The sequence below is a fragment of the Pinus tabuliformis genome, chromosome 1_2, assembly GCF_031772625.1.
Source record: "Pinus tabuliformis cultivar Carrire ecotype Pingquan chromosome 1_2, CPIR1, whole genome shotgun sequence".
Taxonomy (NCBI): Eukaryota; Viridiplantae; Streptophyta; class Pinopsida; order Pinales; family Pinaceae; genus Pinus; species Pinus tabuliformis.
In genome coordinates, this window is record NC_142298.1 from 965,969,212 (window position 1) to 965,987,940 (window position 18,729).

Here is an 18,729-nt window from a genome sequence, read left to right on the forward strand (position 1 = left end):
TGAATTTATAACATGTCTTTTGCATAACTATATGAGAATTCTAAACCTACTATCTCTTAACCCTATCTAATCGTATATTGTGAAACCGTCATTTTGCTATTTTGAAAGCAAAACGATAAGGTTTTAGCTTATCTCGGCTCTGTGCTGCGTTAATTTGACGGTTGACTCGGGGTTTGACCGCAATGTCCTGTGCTACCTTTGGAAAATGGTTTCGAGTGAATAGGAAGGTATTCATGAGGGAATCACCTTCTATCCATCAGCACCTTTCGTCACTGAACTGGTAATCCGGACTTAAACAAGAACGCAATAAATTACAGAGATAACCATAAACACATATATGCAGCGGAAATAATGCTTCATTTCATTAATGCAAAACACTGAAATATGCTTACAAATAGAATTGGAAATAAACCAGCTAGGGCGATGGTAGCTTATCTCTGAGAAGAGATATGGTGGCTACATGCCTCTGAACTGTGTTACAATGAGGCTCTAAAGCCTATTTATTGTTGAGAAAAAATGGAAAACCCTTAACATTCCAAAACTTAACCCTAGAAGATGAAACGCCAAACTGTGGGCCCCGTTTTGGGTAAATTGGTGCATCAACTTCCCGGGGTCGTAACTTTGGCATACGATATCCGTTTGACACGTAAAATAGCTCGTTAGAAAGATCTATTCGAGCACTACCACTTTGGGATGGCAACATCGGTCCATGGACCCATGTTGCCTCGAATTTCCCAAAAAACGTCGTTTAGGGCCTCAAAACGACTCCGGAAGTTCAGGACCCGAAAAACTGCTAAAAATAGTAAGTTGTACTACAATTAAGGAACTGAAAATGCTGAGAGAAACAATGATGGGGGTCCAAATGGGATAGGTGGGTGGCCACCAACATCCACTTGGATCATTCCTCCCCCCTTAGGAAGCAATGGTCCCCATTGCGTTGAGTTTCTCCCTGAGATGAGGAAGTTTCTGCTGAGCTAGGTCTCTGGTGAGCTGTTCTGCAATCTCTGATGTGTCCAGTAATGGTGGGAAGCATGGTCGATGATGGTCCACATTGAACACTCGGTGCAAGTGAAGGAATGGAGGAATGTTGTGCTTCAAAGCATTTTTGCCCATAGCCTTAGTACTGGTGTAAGGACCATGTCGGAGTGGTCTGAGTTTCTGATGGGTTCTGGTAAGGCATTCTCTCTGCATATGTAACCAAACTTTGTCGCCCACCTGAAACTTGTGTGGTACCCTTGTGGGTGAGGAGAAGTTGTTCCTGTGTTCTGTCATGACCATATACCTTTGTTGTTGCTGCTACTTGGAGGAACCCTTTGCGGAGGTCATGGATGTAGCAACGATCTTCCCCTTACTTTGGGAGTGAACCAGACAGATGAATTTCCTAGTCTGTGATATGAGCTTGCTGCCTTTCTTAGCAGTGATCAAAGATGTGGCAGTAGGTGGAGCCACCTCCGGTATCCTGTATAATGAATTATTCAAAAAAATAATGACATCACGAAACCTTGACTCATACATAGCATGTCGCCTCCACAAGTATGGCTGGTGTAATAATACATCACAAACATCCAGAGGTGTAACATCACACAATACCTCGTCTGTGAAGGGCTTGATGTTGTAGGGAAGGCGGCATTGCTGGCGAACTTTGAGATCTCGTCCTTCGTGAAGCCACCCGATACTGTACGGCTGCGGGTGTGGTGTAGTCGGTAGGTCCAACCGCTTCACGACCTCTGCTGAAACGAGGTTCTTTTGGCTGCCACTATCGACAATGAATTGCAGCAGCGAACCCTTCACCCACATCTGTGAGTGGAAAAGACGCTCCCCTTCCTCTGGATTTTCGGGCTCATTTTTCTGGATCTTGGCGGTGGCAACTGTGGCACTGGGATCTACATCAATGATCTGCTTCCCTTTGCCATTCCCCTTGTCGGGTTCTAGCTCAGGGTCGGAATATGCATTTGATTCGGAAGCCTTCAACTCAACCACCAGCGACTGCTTGGTCCGACACTCACTTGTGTTATGAGTGGGACTCTTGTGGAACTCACACCACTTTCCTGTGTCCTTCTTCGGCTTTGTGGAGTTGTTCTTTTCTTGCGGTTTAGAGGGGTTGTCATGGGTCACCCCGCCTTGGCTTTGTCCTTTGGGCTTCGGATTTGCAGATCCAAAGTCTCGCTTCTTCTGTTTGAACTTTTGCTCGATTTTGACAGCGTATCGGTATGCTGTGCCGAGCGAGGAGATGTTCAAAAACTCCATCTCTTCCTGGATGTATCTGTGTAGGCAGTCGCGGTATTTGAATACCAGATGCCGCTCAGAATCTTTGATACCCAACTGTGTGCGAAGGGTATGAAAAATGTTTGTGAACTCTGGCACATCTTGGTCTCGTCCCTGCCGCAGTGTGGTCCATTTGATGTATTTGTCCTCATAGCTTTTGACAGGGTAGTATAGCTCCTTGATGGCATCCCGGAAGTCATTCCAAGTGGGTGCCGCTGAAAATAGTGAGCCAGTATTTTCATCCTTCTGCTCGCAGTAGGTTTCCCACCAGTCCTTGACATGGGGGGTTGCTTTGAGAAGAGCAAAAACAATCTTTTCCCGACTCGAAAATTCATGAACAGAAAAATAACCCTCTAACAAATTTAACCATTTATCTACGGCATTTGCGTCTATCTGACCCTCGAATATGGGGATTTCAAAATTAACTTGTACCTTAAAGGGTGTGGCATTTCCAGAGTAGTTGTTGGAAGCCGATGCGTCACCTCTGGGTAGCCGCTGAAGGATCTGCGCAAAGTTATCCATCATCGCGTTCCTTTGCCGCTCGAGCGCTTCTTCAAGCAAGATTTTGATAGGATCTCCTTCCCCCTCGTCTTTCTTCTCATCTGCCATGGGAGGCCGTCGGAATTTGCGAGGCTGGTCTTGCAAAGGTTCAACCAGTTCAAGCCCTAACTCCTTATATCCCGACCTCGTTGGGGACATGCAAAGAAAAACAGAGAAAAAGCAGGCCCACTCTGATACCACTAATCCGAACTTAAACAAGAACGCAATAAATTACAGAGATAACATATATGCAGCGGAAATAATGCTTCATTTCATTAATGCAAAATACTGAAATATGCTTACAAACAGAATTGGAAATAAACCAGCTAGGACGATGGTAGCTTATCTCTGAGAAGAGATGTGGTGGCTACATGCCTCTAAACTGTGTTACAATGAGGCTCGAAGGCCTATTTATTGTTGAGAAGCAATGGAAAACCCTTAACATTCCAAAACCTAACCCTAGAAGATGAAACGCCAAACTGTGGGCCCCGTTTTGGGTAAATTAGTGCATCAACTTCACGGGGTCGTAACTTTGGCATACAATCTCTGTTTAACACGTACAATAGCTCGTTAGAAAGATCTATCCGAGCACTACTACTTTGGGCTGGCAACATCAGTCCATGGACCCATGTTGCCTTGGATTTCCCAAAAAACATCGTTTAGGGCCTCAAAACGGCTCCAGAAGTTCAAGACCCGAAAAACTGCTAAAAATAGTAAGTTGTGCTACAATTAAGGAACTGAAAATGCTGAGAGAAACAATGATAGGGGTCCAAATGGGATAGGTGGGTGGCCACCAACATCCACCTTAATCAACTGGAGCTCTGAAACCTCGCGAACAATGAAGGCAGCTACGGAATCCTGGACTAGCTACGGAAACACCTCAATTCGGTAGTTAATTGCAACTTTAATTAAAACAATAGGGTATTCAACTAAATATGAACAAGAAAACATACTAATGCATTCCTTCATCAAAACCTTGGAGATATGGCTTTATTAAGTGGTGCATATATATGAAAAAAAGATGATTATTGGGCAAAAAGGATGTCATGGTAGGGCAATCTTTAGACTTTACGTTCTGTAAGAAGAGAATTTTTTGAGCTTTCCCCTTAAAAGGGTTTTGCCTTGGCTTGGAACTTATATCTTGTGTTCTTTTATTTTTTTATGATATTCATGTTTTTGTATTATGGTAATTTCTTTATGAAAGAAAGAAAACACAATGATAATAATGCCGACAACTTTCACAAATAATTATCATGAAGAAAAAACAAATTTGATTTATAGTTATCTTGATTTTCCAACATGGTATCGGAGCTAAGGCTGAAGGATAATGCTTTGAAGATCATTTCTATTGGCTTTTGGATCAAATGTTCTCTCTATGTTGGTGAACTAAAGTCAAAGTTTAGGAAATTTAATTCGGGGAAATTTTGTGACTGGCACTACAGTCTCCCACTCTGAAAGGCTTGCTTATAATCCCTGATGGCATGTAATTCTGAGACTCAAATTTATGTGGATCACATTCTCTGTTCATATTGAAGCTAGGACTCAAACGTTGAATCTTTGTGGTAACCCTAAAAATATGCATAAGATATTGTCTGGAAAACTTCAGAGGCTCGCATCCCTGGGCTTACATCTGGATCTTGCATTCTTGGGTTCATATATATACCATGACATCGCATCCGTGGATCAGTGATGATTGAAGGCTCACTTTTTATAAACTATGGCTAGCGTAGCTTTGCAACAATCTCACCATGGCAGAGATTCATTTTTGCATGGACACGCCATATATCTGTGATACATTGGATCTGTCTCAACTATGATGATGGCTCCTGTATCTCATTAATATCGTTTGAGTTTCAGTGAGCGTCAAGTATAGTGATTATATTGAGAGATATGGATCGATATCATCAACATTGCAATTATGTCTTGGCTCGCTATGCATTGTAACTCGTGACTGTGTCTTGAAGCCCCTTGAGATATGTACACACAAATCACAAATATCTGCAAATGGGAGTTGGGAGATATCTCCTTTCCCTGTCAGGTTAAGTAGATCGATCCATTCATCTTTAACAGCTCTGAGTAAAAGAGCTTTTAAGGTTTCTTCATCCAAATTATCCATTTTTGCTCTTTTAACATTATAAACAAATCTTTCTACTAAGTCTTCAAGATTCTCATCTTCTTTCTGTGTCATCTTGAAGACTTCATCCTTAAGGTTGCTAGGCATACAATAGTCTTTGTACTTGCCCAAGAAAGCCTCCTTCATCTGTGCCCATGTTGCTATAGAATGCACTCCCAAACTCATAAACCATTTTAATGCTGAGTCTTTTAATGTGGCAGGGAATAATTTCAACTTTTGAGCATCATGCAGATAGTCATATGATCTGCACAATACTTCAAATTCAAAGAGAAATGTCTCTGGATCCTCATTTCTTTTCCCATGGAAATTAGGAAGAATCGAAGGTGATATATTTTTCATTGTGAGGGTTGTATCCTCATCAAGGATAGGGAATCCTGAAAGATCTTGATTCCCCTTGCCTCTACCCCCTCCTCTACCTCTACCTCTTCCTCTTCCTCTGCCTCCAATCCTATCCTCTTCACCATGGACATTATGTACTTCTCCTTCTTCTTCAGCCATGATAGATTCTTTGAAACTAAGCTAATCTTTCTGGTTCCTCTATCAATGGGTTGTTCAGAATAAGTTTCCAATCCCTCCTCTTCACTGGGAATTTCTAAATCTTCTCTCTCGATTTGTTCACTAGTGGAAGACAGAAAAATTACTCTTGTGGTTGAGGATGTAGGGTTTTCTTCAATTACAGCCTCAGTAGAGGAGTAGGCGAAGTTTTGGATTGAATTTCTGATTTTGAGACTTCAGGAAGTCTTTGTCGTCCCCTAAATCGAATTTGGGTTTGAGTAGGTGGTGTTGAACCTCAAAATCGTGGTGGAGTGAGTGGATTTGTGGGAATTAAATTTCTTTGTCGTCCTACAAATCTACCTCTAGAGTCTCTATCCCTACGCATGTCATGTTTTTTAAAATTAATGATAGTTTTGTTTGTTGTTTTTTTGTATGGCTTCTAATTATACTTCCCGGCAACGACGCCACAAAATGTTTGGTCAATTCAATGTCCTTGAATTGGCAATCATAAATTGTCAACCAGGGTGCGTAGACTGACGAAGTATAAGTGCACAATATGTGCTTAAAAGCTATCTTAGTATGTCGTTATGTATTTGTAAGTCTAGTTCGAGGGTGGAGGTGATGTTGTTAGTTGAACTAATATTGTCATTCTTAAGGATAAGTTTCCTAGGAATCAATCGTTGTTCAATGAGTTTGTGGATGATGTGAGGGTGTTTTTTTACTTATGTTAGGTTGTTTGGAGTTTGTTCTTAAACCTCTTGCTATATCTCCTAATCTTCTAAGTGTAGAATAGAATCTTACTCTAGCATCTATGCTAAGAATTACTTTTGAACTCAACTGTTTTAGGAGAAGTCTTCTCACTTGTTCAATTTCTATTCAAGCACTGTAATCCCAGCAACATTTATGAATCGAACACACTCAATTATGTTGGATAATAAGCAAAGAAAATAAAACAAAGTACCAGGTATAAAGCAAAGTAAACAGCTGTCTAATCTAGGTATAAAGCAAAGTAGAATTCTTATGCAGGTAACGATTTGAAATCATTATATAGCATATTCACACAAAACAGAGTAATTGAATAATTGAAAGAAATCAGATTGCATTCGATCAAAACCTGACACTGATTGTGGGGGCCCTCCACATAGCAGTCCAGAGTTTTAAACCAGTACAATACTTGCACACAAAAACCAAATTCATTCACACAGTAATCATAAATTGTTCAGAAAACATTTCACACGGCGCGCACCCAAATACCAGTGCAGCCATTGAATTTAAACATGTCTTTTGCATAACTATATGAGAATTCTAAACCTACTATCTCTTAACCCTATCTAATCGTATATTGTGAAACCGTCATTTTGCTATTTTGAAAGCAAAACGATAAGGTTTAGCTTATCTCGGCTCTGTGCTGCGTTAATTTGACGGTTGACTCGGGTTTGACCGCAATCTCCTGTGCTACCTTTTGAAAATGGTTTCGAGTGAATAGAAGGTATTCATGAGGGAATCACCTTCTATCCATCAGCACCTTTCGTCACTGAACTGGTAATCCGGACTTAAACAAGAACGCAATAAATTACAGAGATAACCATAAACACATATATGCAGCGGAAATAATGCTTCATTTCATTAATGCAAAACACTGAAATATGCTTACAAATAGAATTGGAAATAAACCAGCTAGGGCGATGGTAGCTTATCTCTGAGAAGAGATATGGTGGCTACATGCCTCTGAACTGTGTTACAATGAGGCTCTAAAGCCTATTTATTGTTGAGAAAAAATGGAAAACCTTAACATTCCAAAACTTAACCCTAGAAGATGAAACGCCAAACTGTGGGCCCCGTTTTGGGTAAATTGGTGCATCAACTTCCCGGGTCGTAACTTTGGCATACGATATCCGTTTGACACGTAAAATAGCTCGTTAGAAAGATCTATTCGAGCACTACCACTTTGGGATGGCAACATCGGTCCATGGACCCATGTTGCCTCGAATTTCCCAAAAAACGTCGTTTAGGGCCTCAAAACGACTCCGGAAGTTCAGGACCCGAAAAACTGCTAAAAATAGTAAGTTGTACTACAATTAAGGAACTGAAAATGCTGAGAGAAACAATGATGGGGGTCCAAATGGGATAGGTGGGTGGCCACCAACATCCACTTGGATCATTCCTCCCCCCTTAGGAAGCAATGGTCCCCATTGCGTTGAGTTTCTCCCTGAGATGAGGAAGTTTCTGCTGAGCTAGGTCTCTGGTGAGCTGTTCTGCAATCTCTGATGTGTCCAGTAATGGTGGGAAGCATGGTCGATGATGGTCCACATTGAACACTCGGTGCAAGTGAAGGAATGGAGGAATGTTGTGCTTCAAAGCATTTTTGCCCATAGCCTTAGTACTGGTGTAAGGACCATGTCGGAGTGGTCTGAGTTTCTGATGGGTTCTGGTAAGGCATTCTCTCTGCATATGTAACCAAACTTTGTCGCCCACCTGAAACTTGTGTGGTACCCTGTGGGTGAGGAGAAGTTGTTCCTGTGTTCTGTCATGACCATATACCTTTGTTGTTGCTGCTACTTGGAGGAACCCTTTGCGGAGGTCATGGATGTAGCAACGATCTTCCCCTTACTTTGGGAGTGAACCAGACAGATGAATTTCCTAGTCTGTGATATGAGCTTGCTGCCTTTCTTAGCAGTGATCAAAGATGTGGCAGTAGGTGGAGCCACCTCCGGTATCCTGTATAATGAATTATTCAAAAAAATAATGACATCACGAAACCTTGACTCATACATAGCATGTCGCCTCCACAAGTATGGCTGGTGTAATAATACATCACAAACATCCAGAGGTGTAACATCACACAATACCTCGTCTGTGAAGGGCTTGATGTTGTAGGGAAGGCGGCATTGCTGGCGAACTTTGAGATCTCGTCCTTCGTGAAGCCACCCGATACTGTACGGCTGCGGGTGTGGTGTAGTCGGTAGGTCCAACCGCTTCACGACCTCTGCTGAAACGAGGTTCTTTTGGCTGCCACTATCGACAATGAATTGCAGCAGCGAACCCTTCACCCACATCTGTGAGTGGAAAAGACGCTCCCTTCCTCTGGATTTTCGGGCTCATTTTTCTGGATCTTGGCGGTGGCAACTGTGGCACTGGGATCTACATCAATGATCTGCTTCCCTTTGCCATTCCCCTTGTCGGGTTCTAGCTCAGGGTCGGAATATGCATTTGATTCGGAAGCCTTCAACTCAACCACCAGCGACTGCTTGGTCCGACACTCACTTGTGTTATGAGTGGGACTCTTGTGGAACTCACACCACTTTCCTGTGTCCTTCTTCGGCTTTGTGGAGTTGTTCTTTTCTTGCGGTTTAGAGGGGTTGTCATGGGTCACCCCGCCTTGGCTTTGTCCTTTGGGCTTCGGATTTGCAGATCCAAAGTCTCGCTTCTTCTGTTTGAACTTTTGCTCGATTTTGACAGCGTATCGGTATGCTGTGCCGAGCGAGGAGATGTTCAAAAACTCCATCTCTTCCTGGATGTATCTGTGTAGGCAGTCGCGGTATTTGAATACCAGATGCCGCTCAGAATCTTTGATACCCAACTGTGTGCGAAGGGTATGAAAAATGTTTGTGAACTCTGGCACATCTTGGTCTCGTCCCTGCCGCAGTGTGGTCCATTTGATGTATTTGTCCTCATAGCTTTTGACAGGGTAGTACTGCTCCTTGATGGCATCCCGGAAGTCATTCCAAGTGGGTGCCGCTGAAAATAGTGAGCCAGTATTTTCATCCTTCTGCTCGCAGTAGGTTTCCCACCAGTCCTTGACATGGGGGGTTGCTTTGAGAAGAGCAAAAACAATCTTTTCCCGACTCGAAAATTCATGAACAGAAAAATAACCCTCTAACAAATTTAACCATTTATCTACGGCATTTGCGTCTATCTGACCCTCGAATATGGGGATTTCAAAATTAACTTGTACCTTAAAGGGTGTGGCATTTCCAGAGTAGTTGTTGGAAGCCGATGCGTCACCTCTGGGTAGCCGCTGAAGGATCTGCGCAAAGTTATCCATCATCGCGTTCCTTTGCCGCTCGAGCGCTTCTTCAAGCAAGATTTTGATAGGATCTCCTTCCCCCTCGTCTTTCTTCTCATCTGCCATGGGAGGCCGTCGGAATTTGCGAGGCTGGTCTTGCAAAGGTTCAACCAGTTCAAGCCCTAACTCCTTATATCCCGACCTCGTTGGGGACATGCAAAGAAAAACAGAGAAAAAGCAGGCCCACTCTGATACCACTAATCCGAACTTAAACAAGAACGCAATAAATTACAGAGATAACATATATGCAGCGGAAATAATGCTTCATTTCATTAATGCAAAATACTGAAATATGCTTACAAACAGAATTGGAAATAAACCAGCTAGGACGATGGTAGCTTATCTCTGAGAAGAGATGTGGTGGCTACATGCCTCTAAACTGTGTTACAATGAGGCTCGAAGGCCTATTTATTGTTGAGAAGCAATGGAAAACCCTTAACATTCCAAAACCTAACCCTAGAAGATGAAACGCCAAACTGTGGGCCCCGTTTTGGGTAAATTAGTGCATCAACTTCACGGGGTCGTAACTTTGGCATACAATCTCTGTTTAACACGTACAATAGCTCGTTAGAAAGATCTATCCGAGCACTACTACTTTGGGCTGGCAACATCAGTCCATGGACCCATGTTGCCTTGGATTTCCCAAAAAACATCGTTTAAGGCCTCAAAACGGCTCCAGAAGTTCAAGACCCGAAAAACTGCTAAAAATAGTAAGTTGTGCTACAATTAAGGAACTGAAAATGCTGAGAGAAACAATGATAGGGGTCCAAATGGGATAGGTGGGTGGCCACCAACATCCACCTTAATCAACTGGAGCTCTGAAACCTCGCGAACAATGAAGGCAGCTACGGAATCCTGGACTAGCTACGGAAACACCTCAATTCGGTAGTTAATTGCAACTTTAATTAAAACAATAGGGTATTCAACTAAATATGAACAAGAAAACATACTAATGCATTCCTTCATCAAAACCTTGGAGATATGGCTTTATTAAGTGGTGCATATATATGAAAAAAAGATGATTATTGGGCAAAAAGGATGTCATGGTAGGGCAATCTTTAGACTTTACGTTCTGTAAGAAGAGAATTTTTTGAGCTTTCCCCTTAAAAGGGTTTTGCCTTGGCTTGGAACTTATATCTTGTGTTCTTTTATTTTTTTATGATATTCATGTTTTTGTATTATGGTAATTTCTTTATGAAAGAAAGAAAACACAATGATAATAATGCCGACAACTTTCACAAATAATTATCATGAAGAAAAAACAAATTTGATTTATAGTTATCTTGATTTTCCAACATGGTATCGGAGCTAAGGCTGAAGGATAATGCTTTGAAGATCATTTCTATTGGCTTTTGGATCAAATGTTCTCTCTATGTTGGTGAACTAAAGTCAAAGTTTAGGAAATTTAATTCGGGGAAATTTTGTGACTGGCACTACAGTCTCCCACTCTGAAAGGCTTGCTTATAATCCCTGATGGCATGTAATTCTGAGACTCAAATTTATGTGGATCACATTCTCTGTTCATATTGAAGCTAGGACTCAAACGTTGAATCTTTGTGGTAACCCTAAAAATATGCATAAGATATTGTCTGGAAAACTTCAGAGGCTCGCATCCCTGGGCTTACATCTGGATCTTGCATTCTTGGGTTCATATATATACCATGACATCGCATCCGTGGATCAGTGATGATTGAAGGCTCACTTTTTATAAACTATGGCTAGCGTAGCTTTGCAACAATCTCACCATGGCAGAGATTCATTTTTGCATGGACACGCCATATATCTGTGATACATTGGATCTGTCTCAACTATGATGATGGCTCCTGTATCTCATTAATATCGTTTGAGTTTCAGTGAGCGTCAAGTATAGTGATTATATTGAGAGATATGGATCGATATCATCAACATTGCAATTATGTCTTGGCTCGCTATGCATTGTAACTCGTGACTGTGTCTTGAAGTACGTATAGAAACCATGAAAAGAAGTCGATCTACAAATGAAGTTTGAGAATTGCTATGTTCGTGTTGATAGTTTGTTGAGTCTCATGTGACACCGTTGACAATATGAATTAATATACAATGCATCCAAAAATATCACTCTTGGAGATTCGACAGTTCAATAAATTCACATATTTTACATACTTAGTGATTCATGGATTGCAACTAAATTGAAGACGGAATTGTATATGGCAGTAAGACAATGACATATAATACAATAACCCTCAATGTATGAGAATGGCTTGCGCTCATGAGAAAGGGGTTTGGATCTAAATCTTCATGGATTATGATCCTAGTGGCACATTGTATTAAATCCAAGGCTTGCATCATAAAAATATGGAGGAACTCTATGGCAGTTATAGTTATACTTCGATGAGTTCTGAAGATCGTACGATCTAAGGCTTGTGTGGCTCGTTGACTCATATGGGTTTACATAGCTTCGTTCTAGAATGTGTTTGCATACACTATGAGTGAATGGTCTCGCTCTTTTAAGGCAAACAACGTATGACAAAACTGTTATAACAAATAATAACAGTAGAACATACCAATGAGAAGAGCGGAACTACGATGGATAGTAGAGATCATTGTTGCCTTTGGTTTGTACTGCAATGATGGTGCAATAAATAGTTGATTTTTATCGTATAGCTCACTTCATGGATATGAATATTGGAATTACAAATGGATAACAAATAACAAAAAATGTAGATCTATAATCCCCATAATATACTGTTGTAAAAGCATTTAATTTTCATGTCAAGTATGATTACAAATACATAATACATGACACCAAAAAAATCTGATTTTTGCAGACCAATGATAAGATTGAAAGCTTTGGCTATTATGCTTTTCAGAAGCTATAATGTAGAAGAACTTTGGGAATTTGAGGCAAGTGCATCACTCCTTGTTCCAACTGCCTCGCTAAGTAAATTAGATATGCTTCGATTCAATCCCCCAGAAGCAAGTGAATTTGCCATGAAATCATTTCTAATATTCTCCAAGACCATGGCCACATCTCTCATGGTTGGTCTTTCTTCAGGTGAATCTTTTGAACAAATTAGACCAACATGTAGCAAAGAAAATAGACAGTTGTGCAGACTATTTTCTTCAAATTCATATCCATCTACCTCATCAAAAACATTGTTATCAATTACCTCCTTCAAACTATTTGGAAATGCTTGATCCACCCACTTGTGCAATGTTAGGTCTCCAACAAATATGTCACTTGTTGGTCTCTTTCTAGTAAGCATTTCCAATAACATAATGCCATAGCTATAAACATCTCCTTTGATGGAAATTGTCCCACCCAATCCATACTCTGCAACAACAACAACCATCACAAAAATTTACTCAACCACTCCATTTATACAAAATTGTTACTAAGAAAATACTAATGAATTAGTGCTTTAAAAGCCATACCTGGTGCAATGTAGCCCATAGATCCTTTCAAAGCAAGTGTTGAAGTAAGTGAATCAGTAGAGGTTGCACCAATTAGTCTTGCAATACCAAAATCTGTTACATGGCCTGACATGTCTTCATCCAAAAGCACATTGTTTGGTTTTATATCACAATGCACTACTTGCACAAAAGAATCATGATGAAGATATTCCATGGCATGGGCCACATCTATGGCAATGTCTAATCGTGTTTTCAATCCCAATTCACACACATCTTGACCATTGTCATCTCTACCAGGATACAAATGTTTCTCTAAGCTTCCATTGGGCATAAACTCAAACACTAAACCTTTGAAATGGAGGTTGGAACATGAGGTTATGATTCTCACCAAATTTCGGTGTCGAACCATTTGCAAGACAATACATTCAGCTTTAAAACTCTTTTCAACCTGGTCATTTTGCAACTGGAGCACCTTAACAACAACAAATAATCCATCCCTCAAAATTCCTTTATACATTAACCCATAACTCCCTTTCCCCAGCAAGTTGGCCTCAGCGAATCCATTAGTTGCCATGTGAAGCTCTTGATATGAAATCCTTTGGCGCACTAGCTTTTGGAAAATACGCTGTGAGAAATCAAAGTTTTGCATATGTATATTCCTTTTCCAAAGGAATCCCAAAAGTAAGAAACACAGCATAAAAATAATAGCTCCACTCACTAGCAATACTATTCTTTTCAGAAATGAAGAATGGCTTTTGGAAGTTGGACATGCAGATAAATTGAATATTTGTGGTCCACAAAGACTAGGGTTTCCAAATAAGGACAATGCAAATGTTTTATTTGAAAAGAAACCTCCTCTTGGAATTTCCCCTGTGAGGTTGTTGAAAGACAAATTCAAATATTGAAGCATTTTCAACTTCACAAGAGTAACTGGTATTGTACCAAATAAGGAATTGGTGGAGAGATCTAGGACCACAAGACTTTGTAATTTTTCAAGTGAATCTAGAATAGAGCCTTGGAAGAAATTTTGAGACAAATTCAGTGTTTGTAGTTCACTACAACTTCCAAGCGTAGGTGGTATGACCCGGTCAATTGATTGGAAGAGACGTCTATAGCTTGAGCCATCGTAATTTTACTGATCTCCATAGGCAAGGAGATTTCTAATAAATTACATGACAAATTCAAATAGAAATATAGATTATAAAGTTCAGCGATTTCTGTTGGTATGCTACTAGTTAGCATATTATGAGACAAGTCAAGCAATTCCAAATTTATGCAGTTTCCTAAGCTGGCAGGTATGGCTCCAGACAATCGATTGTGATGGAGGACGACTCTTCTAAGTTGTTTAAGGGGTGCAAGGGAAACATGAATCTTTCCAGAGAGCATGTTTTCATTAATGTCTAAGAGATCAAGGTGTTGCAATTGCTCAAAGTCATCAGGGATGTTTCCTTCTAATTTATTGTTACTTAAGTACAATCTTTCTAATTTTTTAAGTTTTCCTAATGGTGGAATGTTGCCACTGAAAAGGTTTCTACTTAAATTAAGATAAGTTAGGCTAGTGGGGTTGGCAATTTGTGGAGGGATGTTTCCTTGTATTATATTGTCCAAAAACAACAAGAAAGAATAATTGGTAGAAAGCTTACCTATGGAAGGGGGCAAGACACCACCTAGTTAGGCCGATAGGCCTTCCTTTGAAAGGAGAGTTTCGTCGTCCCTTTGCTTGTCAGACTGACACTTGGCAGGGCATAGAGTCGGCATAAACCCTCTAACCACCCACACCTTCATCGCCTTCTTCTGCGCTGACAGACGGTGAATTTCTTCTGCACTTACTTCGAAAAGGCAATAATCAAGCAAACAATGGAGGCGGAGAAGGAGATTCTACCGATAAAAGGAGGAGGAAACAAGAAGCCATCGCCGGTTCTTCATCATCAGCCGATGAAGAGCCATGGCAGCTAAAGGATCCAGCAGTTGCAGAGCCTTAAACTGATTTGCTTTCCTGGTCTGCATTCCAGTGCAGGGCAGTGGGCAGAGACAACCTACCAATCCATCGTCTAAAAATGATCAGCCTACTCTATTAAGTGGAACCGATTATGTTCTCACTTATGAAGATAATGAAGGGGATCGTATGCTGGTTGGAGACGTACCTTGGGAGTGAGTATAATTAGATATGGAATTGTCTTGAAATACCAGTTCATATACCCAGCTGTTCTGATATCTAATCTTGGTGTTTTTGCAGCATGTTTGTGAGTACAGTGAAGAGGCTGCGTATCATGAAGAGCTCAGAAGCACGGGGATTAGGTACTAACATTTTCTGCCTTGTCTCAGTTAGAAGGCTTCTTTTGCCTATAGTTTGGGTTCATAGAGCTTCTTTCACTCAAAGATTGTCAAACTGTGGTATATACATTTTTATTTAACTGCGATGGTGTTTTGATACCTGCATATATCTTGATGCCAACCATTTTTCTGGTGTATTGAACAGCACCGAGGCATCCTCTGAAGCCACAGGGTCAAGTGACCCAGTGACTAAATGATTGAAAGCTCCAGTAAAGGGATCCGAAATGGAGGGGATCCCATTAGCAGCAGTGAAGGTTGGGGTGGTTTAAAGTGTGCGGGAAGGTAGGCAAGTTTTCATCGGGAATTGAAGAATTTTTTCTTGATGGTGGGGTGTAAAATACGATTTGAATATAATGTCAGTAAGAGTATCCAGAGAGGTATTCTCTTGCATGCATCATGACTTAATGGTTGTGTTGTATTATTTCGGCAGTTTTCTTCAAAGGCATACAAGAAATGCCTGTCTTCTCTCTTGGGATGTGCTGGAGGCATTGCCTTGTGACTCCAAGCACATTCCGGATATTGCGTGGCTTCTTTCTCTGAAACATGAACATAGACTAGGTTTTTTGCTTCCTTTTTCTCTTTTGTTAACTGACATGGGGAATGTTTCCCATCTCTGTACTTTGAGGAACTGACCTCATGTTGTTTGTATATTTATTTGTATGACCTATTAAAATATGGTTTGAAGTGCTTTCCAATTGCAAAGGTGATTTCACAATGTTTCTTTGTGAGAACAGCTCCAATGTGGGTTTTCTTTGTATGTGCTTTGGATGGGTCACGTGTGCTGATTGTGGCATTGCCATTGACATGTAGAGCTTCAGGATTGTGCTTGGAAGGGTTTGTCCAGCACATATTTCAGGTTGGATAGCTGGGGTCTCGGAGAATTAAAATGATTTGACTATTTTCTCTGCTTGGAAAATTCAAGTTGCCAACAGTTGTGTATAGCAAGTGCAGTCTTGTAAATCTGGTAGTAATGAGGTGCTGCTTGGCAGCTATGGACTTTCTGTACCTGTGGGTTACTTTTTCATTTATTTAACATTAGTTTCAGATCATGAATCTCCTTACTGTAGTGATCTGGGTCTAGTATACCTTTCTTTTTAGCAATTTACAAATCTTTTGTGAAAGCCTCTTTCTGTTTCTTTGAAAGGATAAGTGTTGCTGAATATGGTTGACTAGAAGTCTATTGGTATTTGCTAAACAATGAGAAATTATGATTGTGAATTGGAATAGCAGTGCCTATCTAATTGTGTACCAATGAGAAATTATGATTGTGAATTGGAATAGCTGTGCCTATCTAATTGTGGATGCTGAGTCTGACCCATGGTCCTCTGTCTCTCTCTAATCATGCTGTAAAAGATATTGTGGAGTATTTAACTATTGCCCCTATGTTTGCATGCATTATAATGCATCTATTAGCAGGTTTAATTTAAAGACATAATGTAGTGATTGTAACTACTGATTATAAATAACTAAATTATTTATATAATTACACAAAATATCTAGATAATGTCGGTTTATAAAAATATACTTGTGAAGAAATCAGATCCCTCTAGGCTCATGTTAGATCCTTATTTAAATTGATCTATGCTGGTTTTAAATAAAGTAGTCTAATAAACGTTTTTGTCTTTTTTGCTGGATTTAGTCGATATAATTTTTGGTAAAATTGTGAATTTTAGTTGTTTTAAATGTGTTTTTTAAGGCAGAAATAGATTGATTCAGCTCACTGGAAAATTCGTGGGGCAGATTATACAGTTGGAACTTATGATTCCAAGAAATCCTTATCAAATTTTGAACAAAATTGATAAGAAAAAATGCCTAGGAAAAAACAAAATGTCTAACAATTAGAAGGTATCATTTTTTAACAGGTAAATCAATGAGAACTGATATATTTTTAAGAAACTGTAATTCACAAAAATAATGTCATATGCACAGCCTATTGTCTCAAATTTGTAATGATTTGATCATTGAATTGGCCTTTGGGAATGATATTATTTTACAGCAACATAATGCCTATTGGTACAAAACTGTAGTGTGCTGATCATTGAATTGGCCATTGGGAATGGCAGGCTATAGAATGCATTGGAAATAGTATTTCTATTATACTAGCATAGATCTAGCTCTTCACATGCATGTTAGAGTGTCAAGTATTCTGAGTTGAGTTATTTTAGTTTCATATTGTCTACATATGGCTCTTGGGCCTTTACTCGGATTTTAAAAGTAATATCATTTTCATTTTGGAGGACAGGTTTTTTCAGTCGACATTCTTTACTGTAGATTACAGCTGCTGGATTATAATGTGGATAAGTTTAGGTCCTGTTCATCTTTCTGAAAGGTAAATGAAATGGTGTCATTGGTTGCCATCTGAAAGTTTTTGTTGCCTGGATATCAAATTTCCTCGTGGTTTACTTACATCAGCTGCTTATTTTAATAGATCAATGGAGACCGCATTCGTAAATGTTAATCTGTGCTTTTTGTTGGTTAAATGATCTGTGTTTTGCAATACGAGAAAGCAGGTTGGGCTCTAGAGCCCAAATGGCAAGATTCCTTCTACATTAAACAACAAAAACATGTCAGCATTTTATCCTTAAATCACATTCACAAACTTGAGTTTTATATCATTTGGATATTCAGCTTTCGAAGATGCTCCAGACACTCACAATGGGTTGCACACTGCTATTACTCTGTTTTCGAAAACTCTCAATTGCTTAGAAATTTGCAGATATGGACATAAATCCAATAACAATATCAATTTACCATGTCCAATAATCTCAAGATTACAAATGATAAGAAACCATCATTACAGCCACCATAATAAAGAAATAAACTACACCTTGAGTCACAGGAAACAATATTTTGCAAAGAGAATAACATAAAAATGCGCCCTGAACAATTATTCAGAAAACTGAGGAACTGTAAGTAACTGTAATTCTTATCCTTAAACTTTCATCTTTTTCTGTTATAAATGTGATGGTGGTTAAATGAATGTATAAGATTTTTAATATTTATGGCCTTTTCTTATAAATTTTGGTTAACAATTGTTGTACAGGAAAGCACGGTGGCGCTAATGGAGATGAGGAAGAAGAGCCACAACATTGGAAAGAAGATCCTTGTGGCAATTGAGATTAGCAGCAATGCCCTCCCTTGCGAAAAAAAGATCCTTGTGGCAATTGAGATTAGCAAGATCCTTGTGGCAATTGAGATTAGCAGCAATGCCCTCCCTTGCGAAAAAAAGATCCTTGTGGCAATTGAGATTAGCAGCAATGCCCTCCCTTGCGAAAAACCTGAGGATTTCTCATTAGGTCCTTCTCTAGAGATATTCAATATTTGTCATGCTTGTATTAAGTAAGTTGGCCTCATGAGAGGTGCATAACACAAAAATGTGTACATTAGAAAAATTTCATTCAACTTGGAATATTGTTTGAAGTTCATTTTATAAGGATGAGGCATTGCTCACTACCAAAGAGTCTGAATTTGCATGATTGAAAAGCGTTGCTTGGATGATGCT

General features: G+C 39.9%; 1 protein-coding gene and 1 long non-coding RNA gene across 4 annotated transcripts in view; one reads left to right on the top strand and one right to left on the bottom strand.

Moving 5' to 3' along the window:
• Window positions 1-13,467, bottom strand: part of LOC149209194 (uncharacterized) — a 45,756-nt gene extending 32,289 nt beyond the window's left edge. Inside the window, exons 1-2 of the mRNA XM_089398538.1 lie at window positions 12,915-13,467; window positions 12,623-12,813 (exon numbers count right to left, since the gene is read on the bottom strand). Of these exons, the coding sequence (XP_089254664.1) occupies window positions 12,623-12,813; window positions 12,915-13,467 (744 nt within the window). The remainder of the gene's footprint in view (window positions 1-12,622; window positions 12,814-12,914) is intronic.
• A 1,137-nt stretch (window positions 13,468-14,604) lies between these two features.
• Window positions 14,605-18,522, top strand: LOC149209196 (uncharacterized). 3 transcript variants are annotated; one of them, XR_016252836.1, is made up of 5 exons: window positions 14,605-15,044; window positions 15,147-15,191; window positions 15,373-15,509; window positions 17,470-17,556; window positions 18,271-18,522. It is a non-coding gene; the product is annotated as an uncharacterized LOC149209196 (long non-coding RNA). The 3 variants fall into 3 exon arrangements; XR_016252835.1 differs by having other exon boundaries at window positions 14,624-15,044; window positions 15,130-15,191; XR_016252837.1 differs by lacking the exon at window positions 17,470-17,556 and having other exon boundaries at window positions 14,628-15,044; window positions 15,130-15,191.
• Window positions 18,523-18,729: the final 207 nt, after the last annotated feature.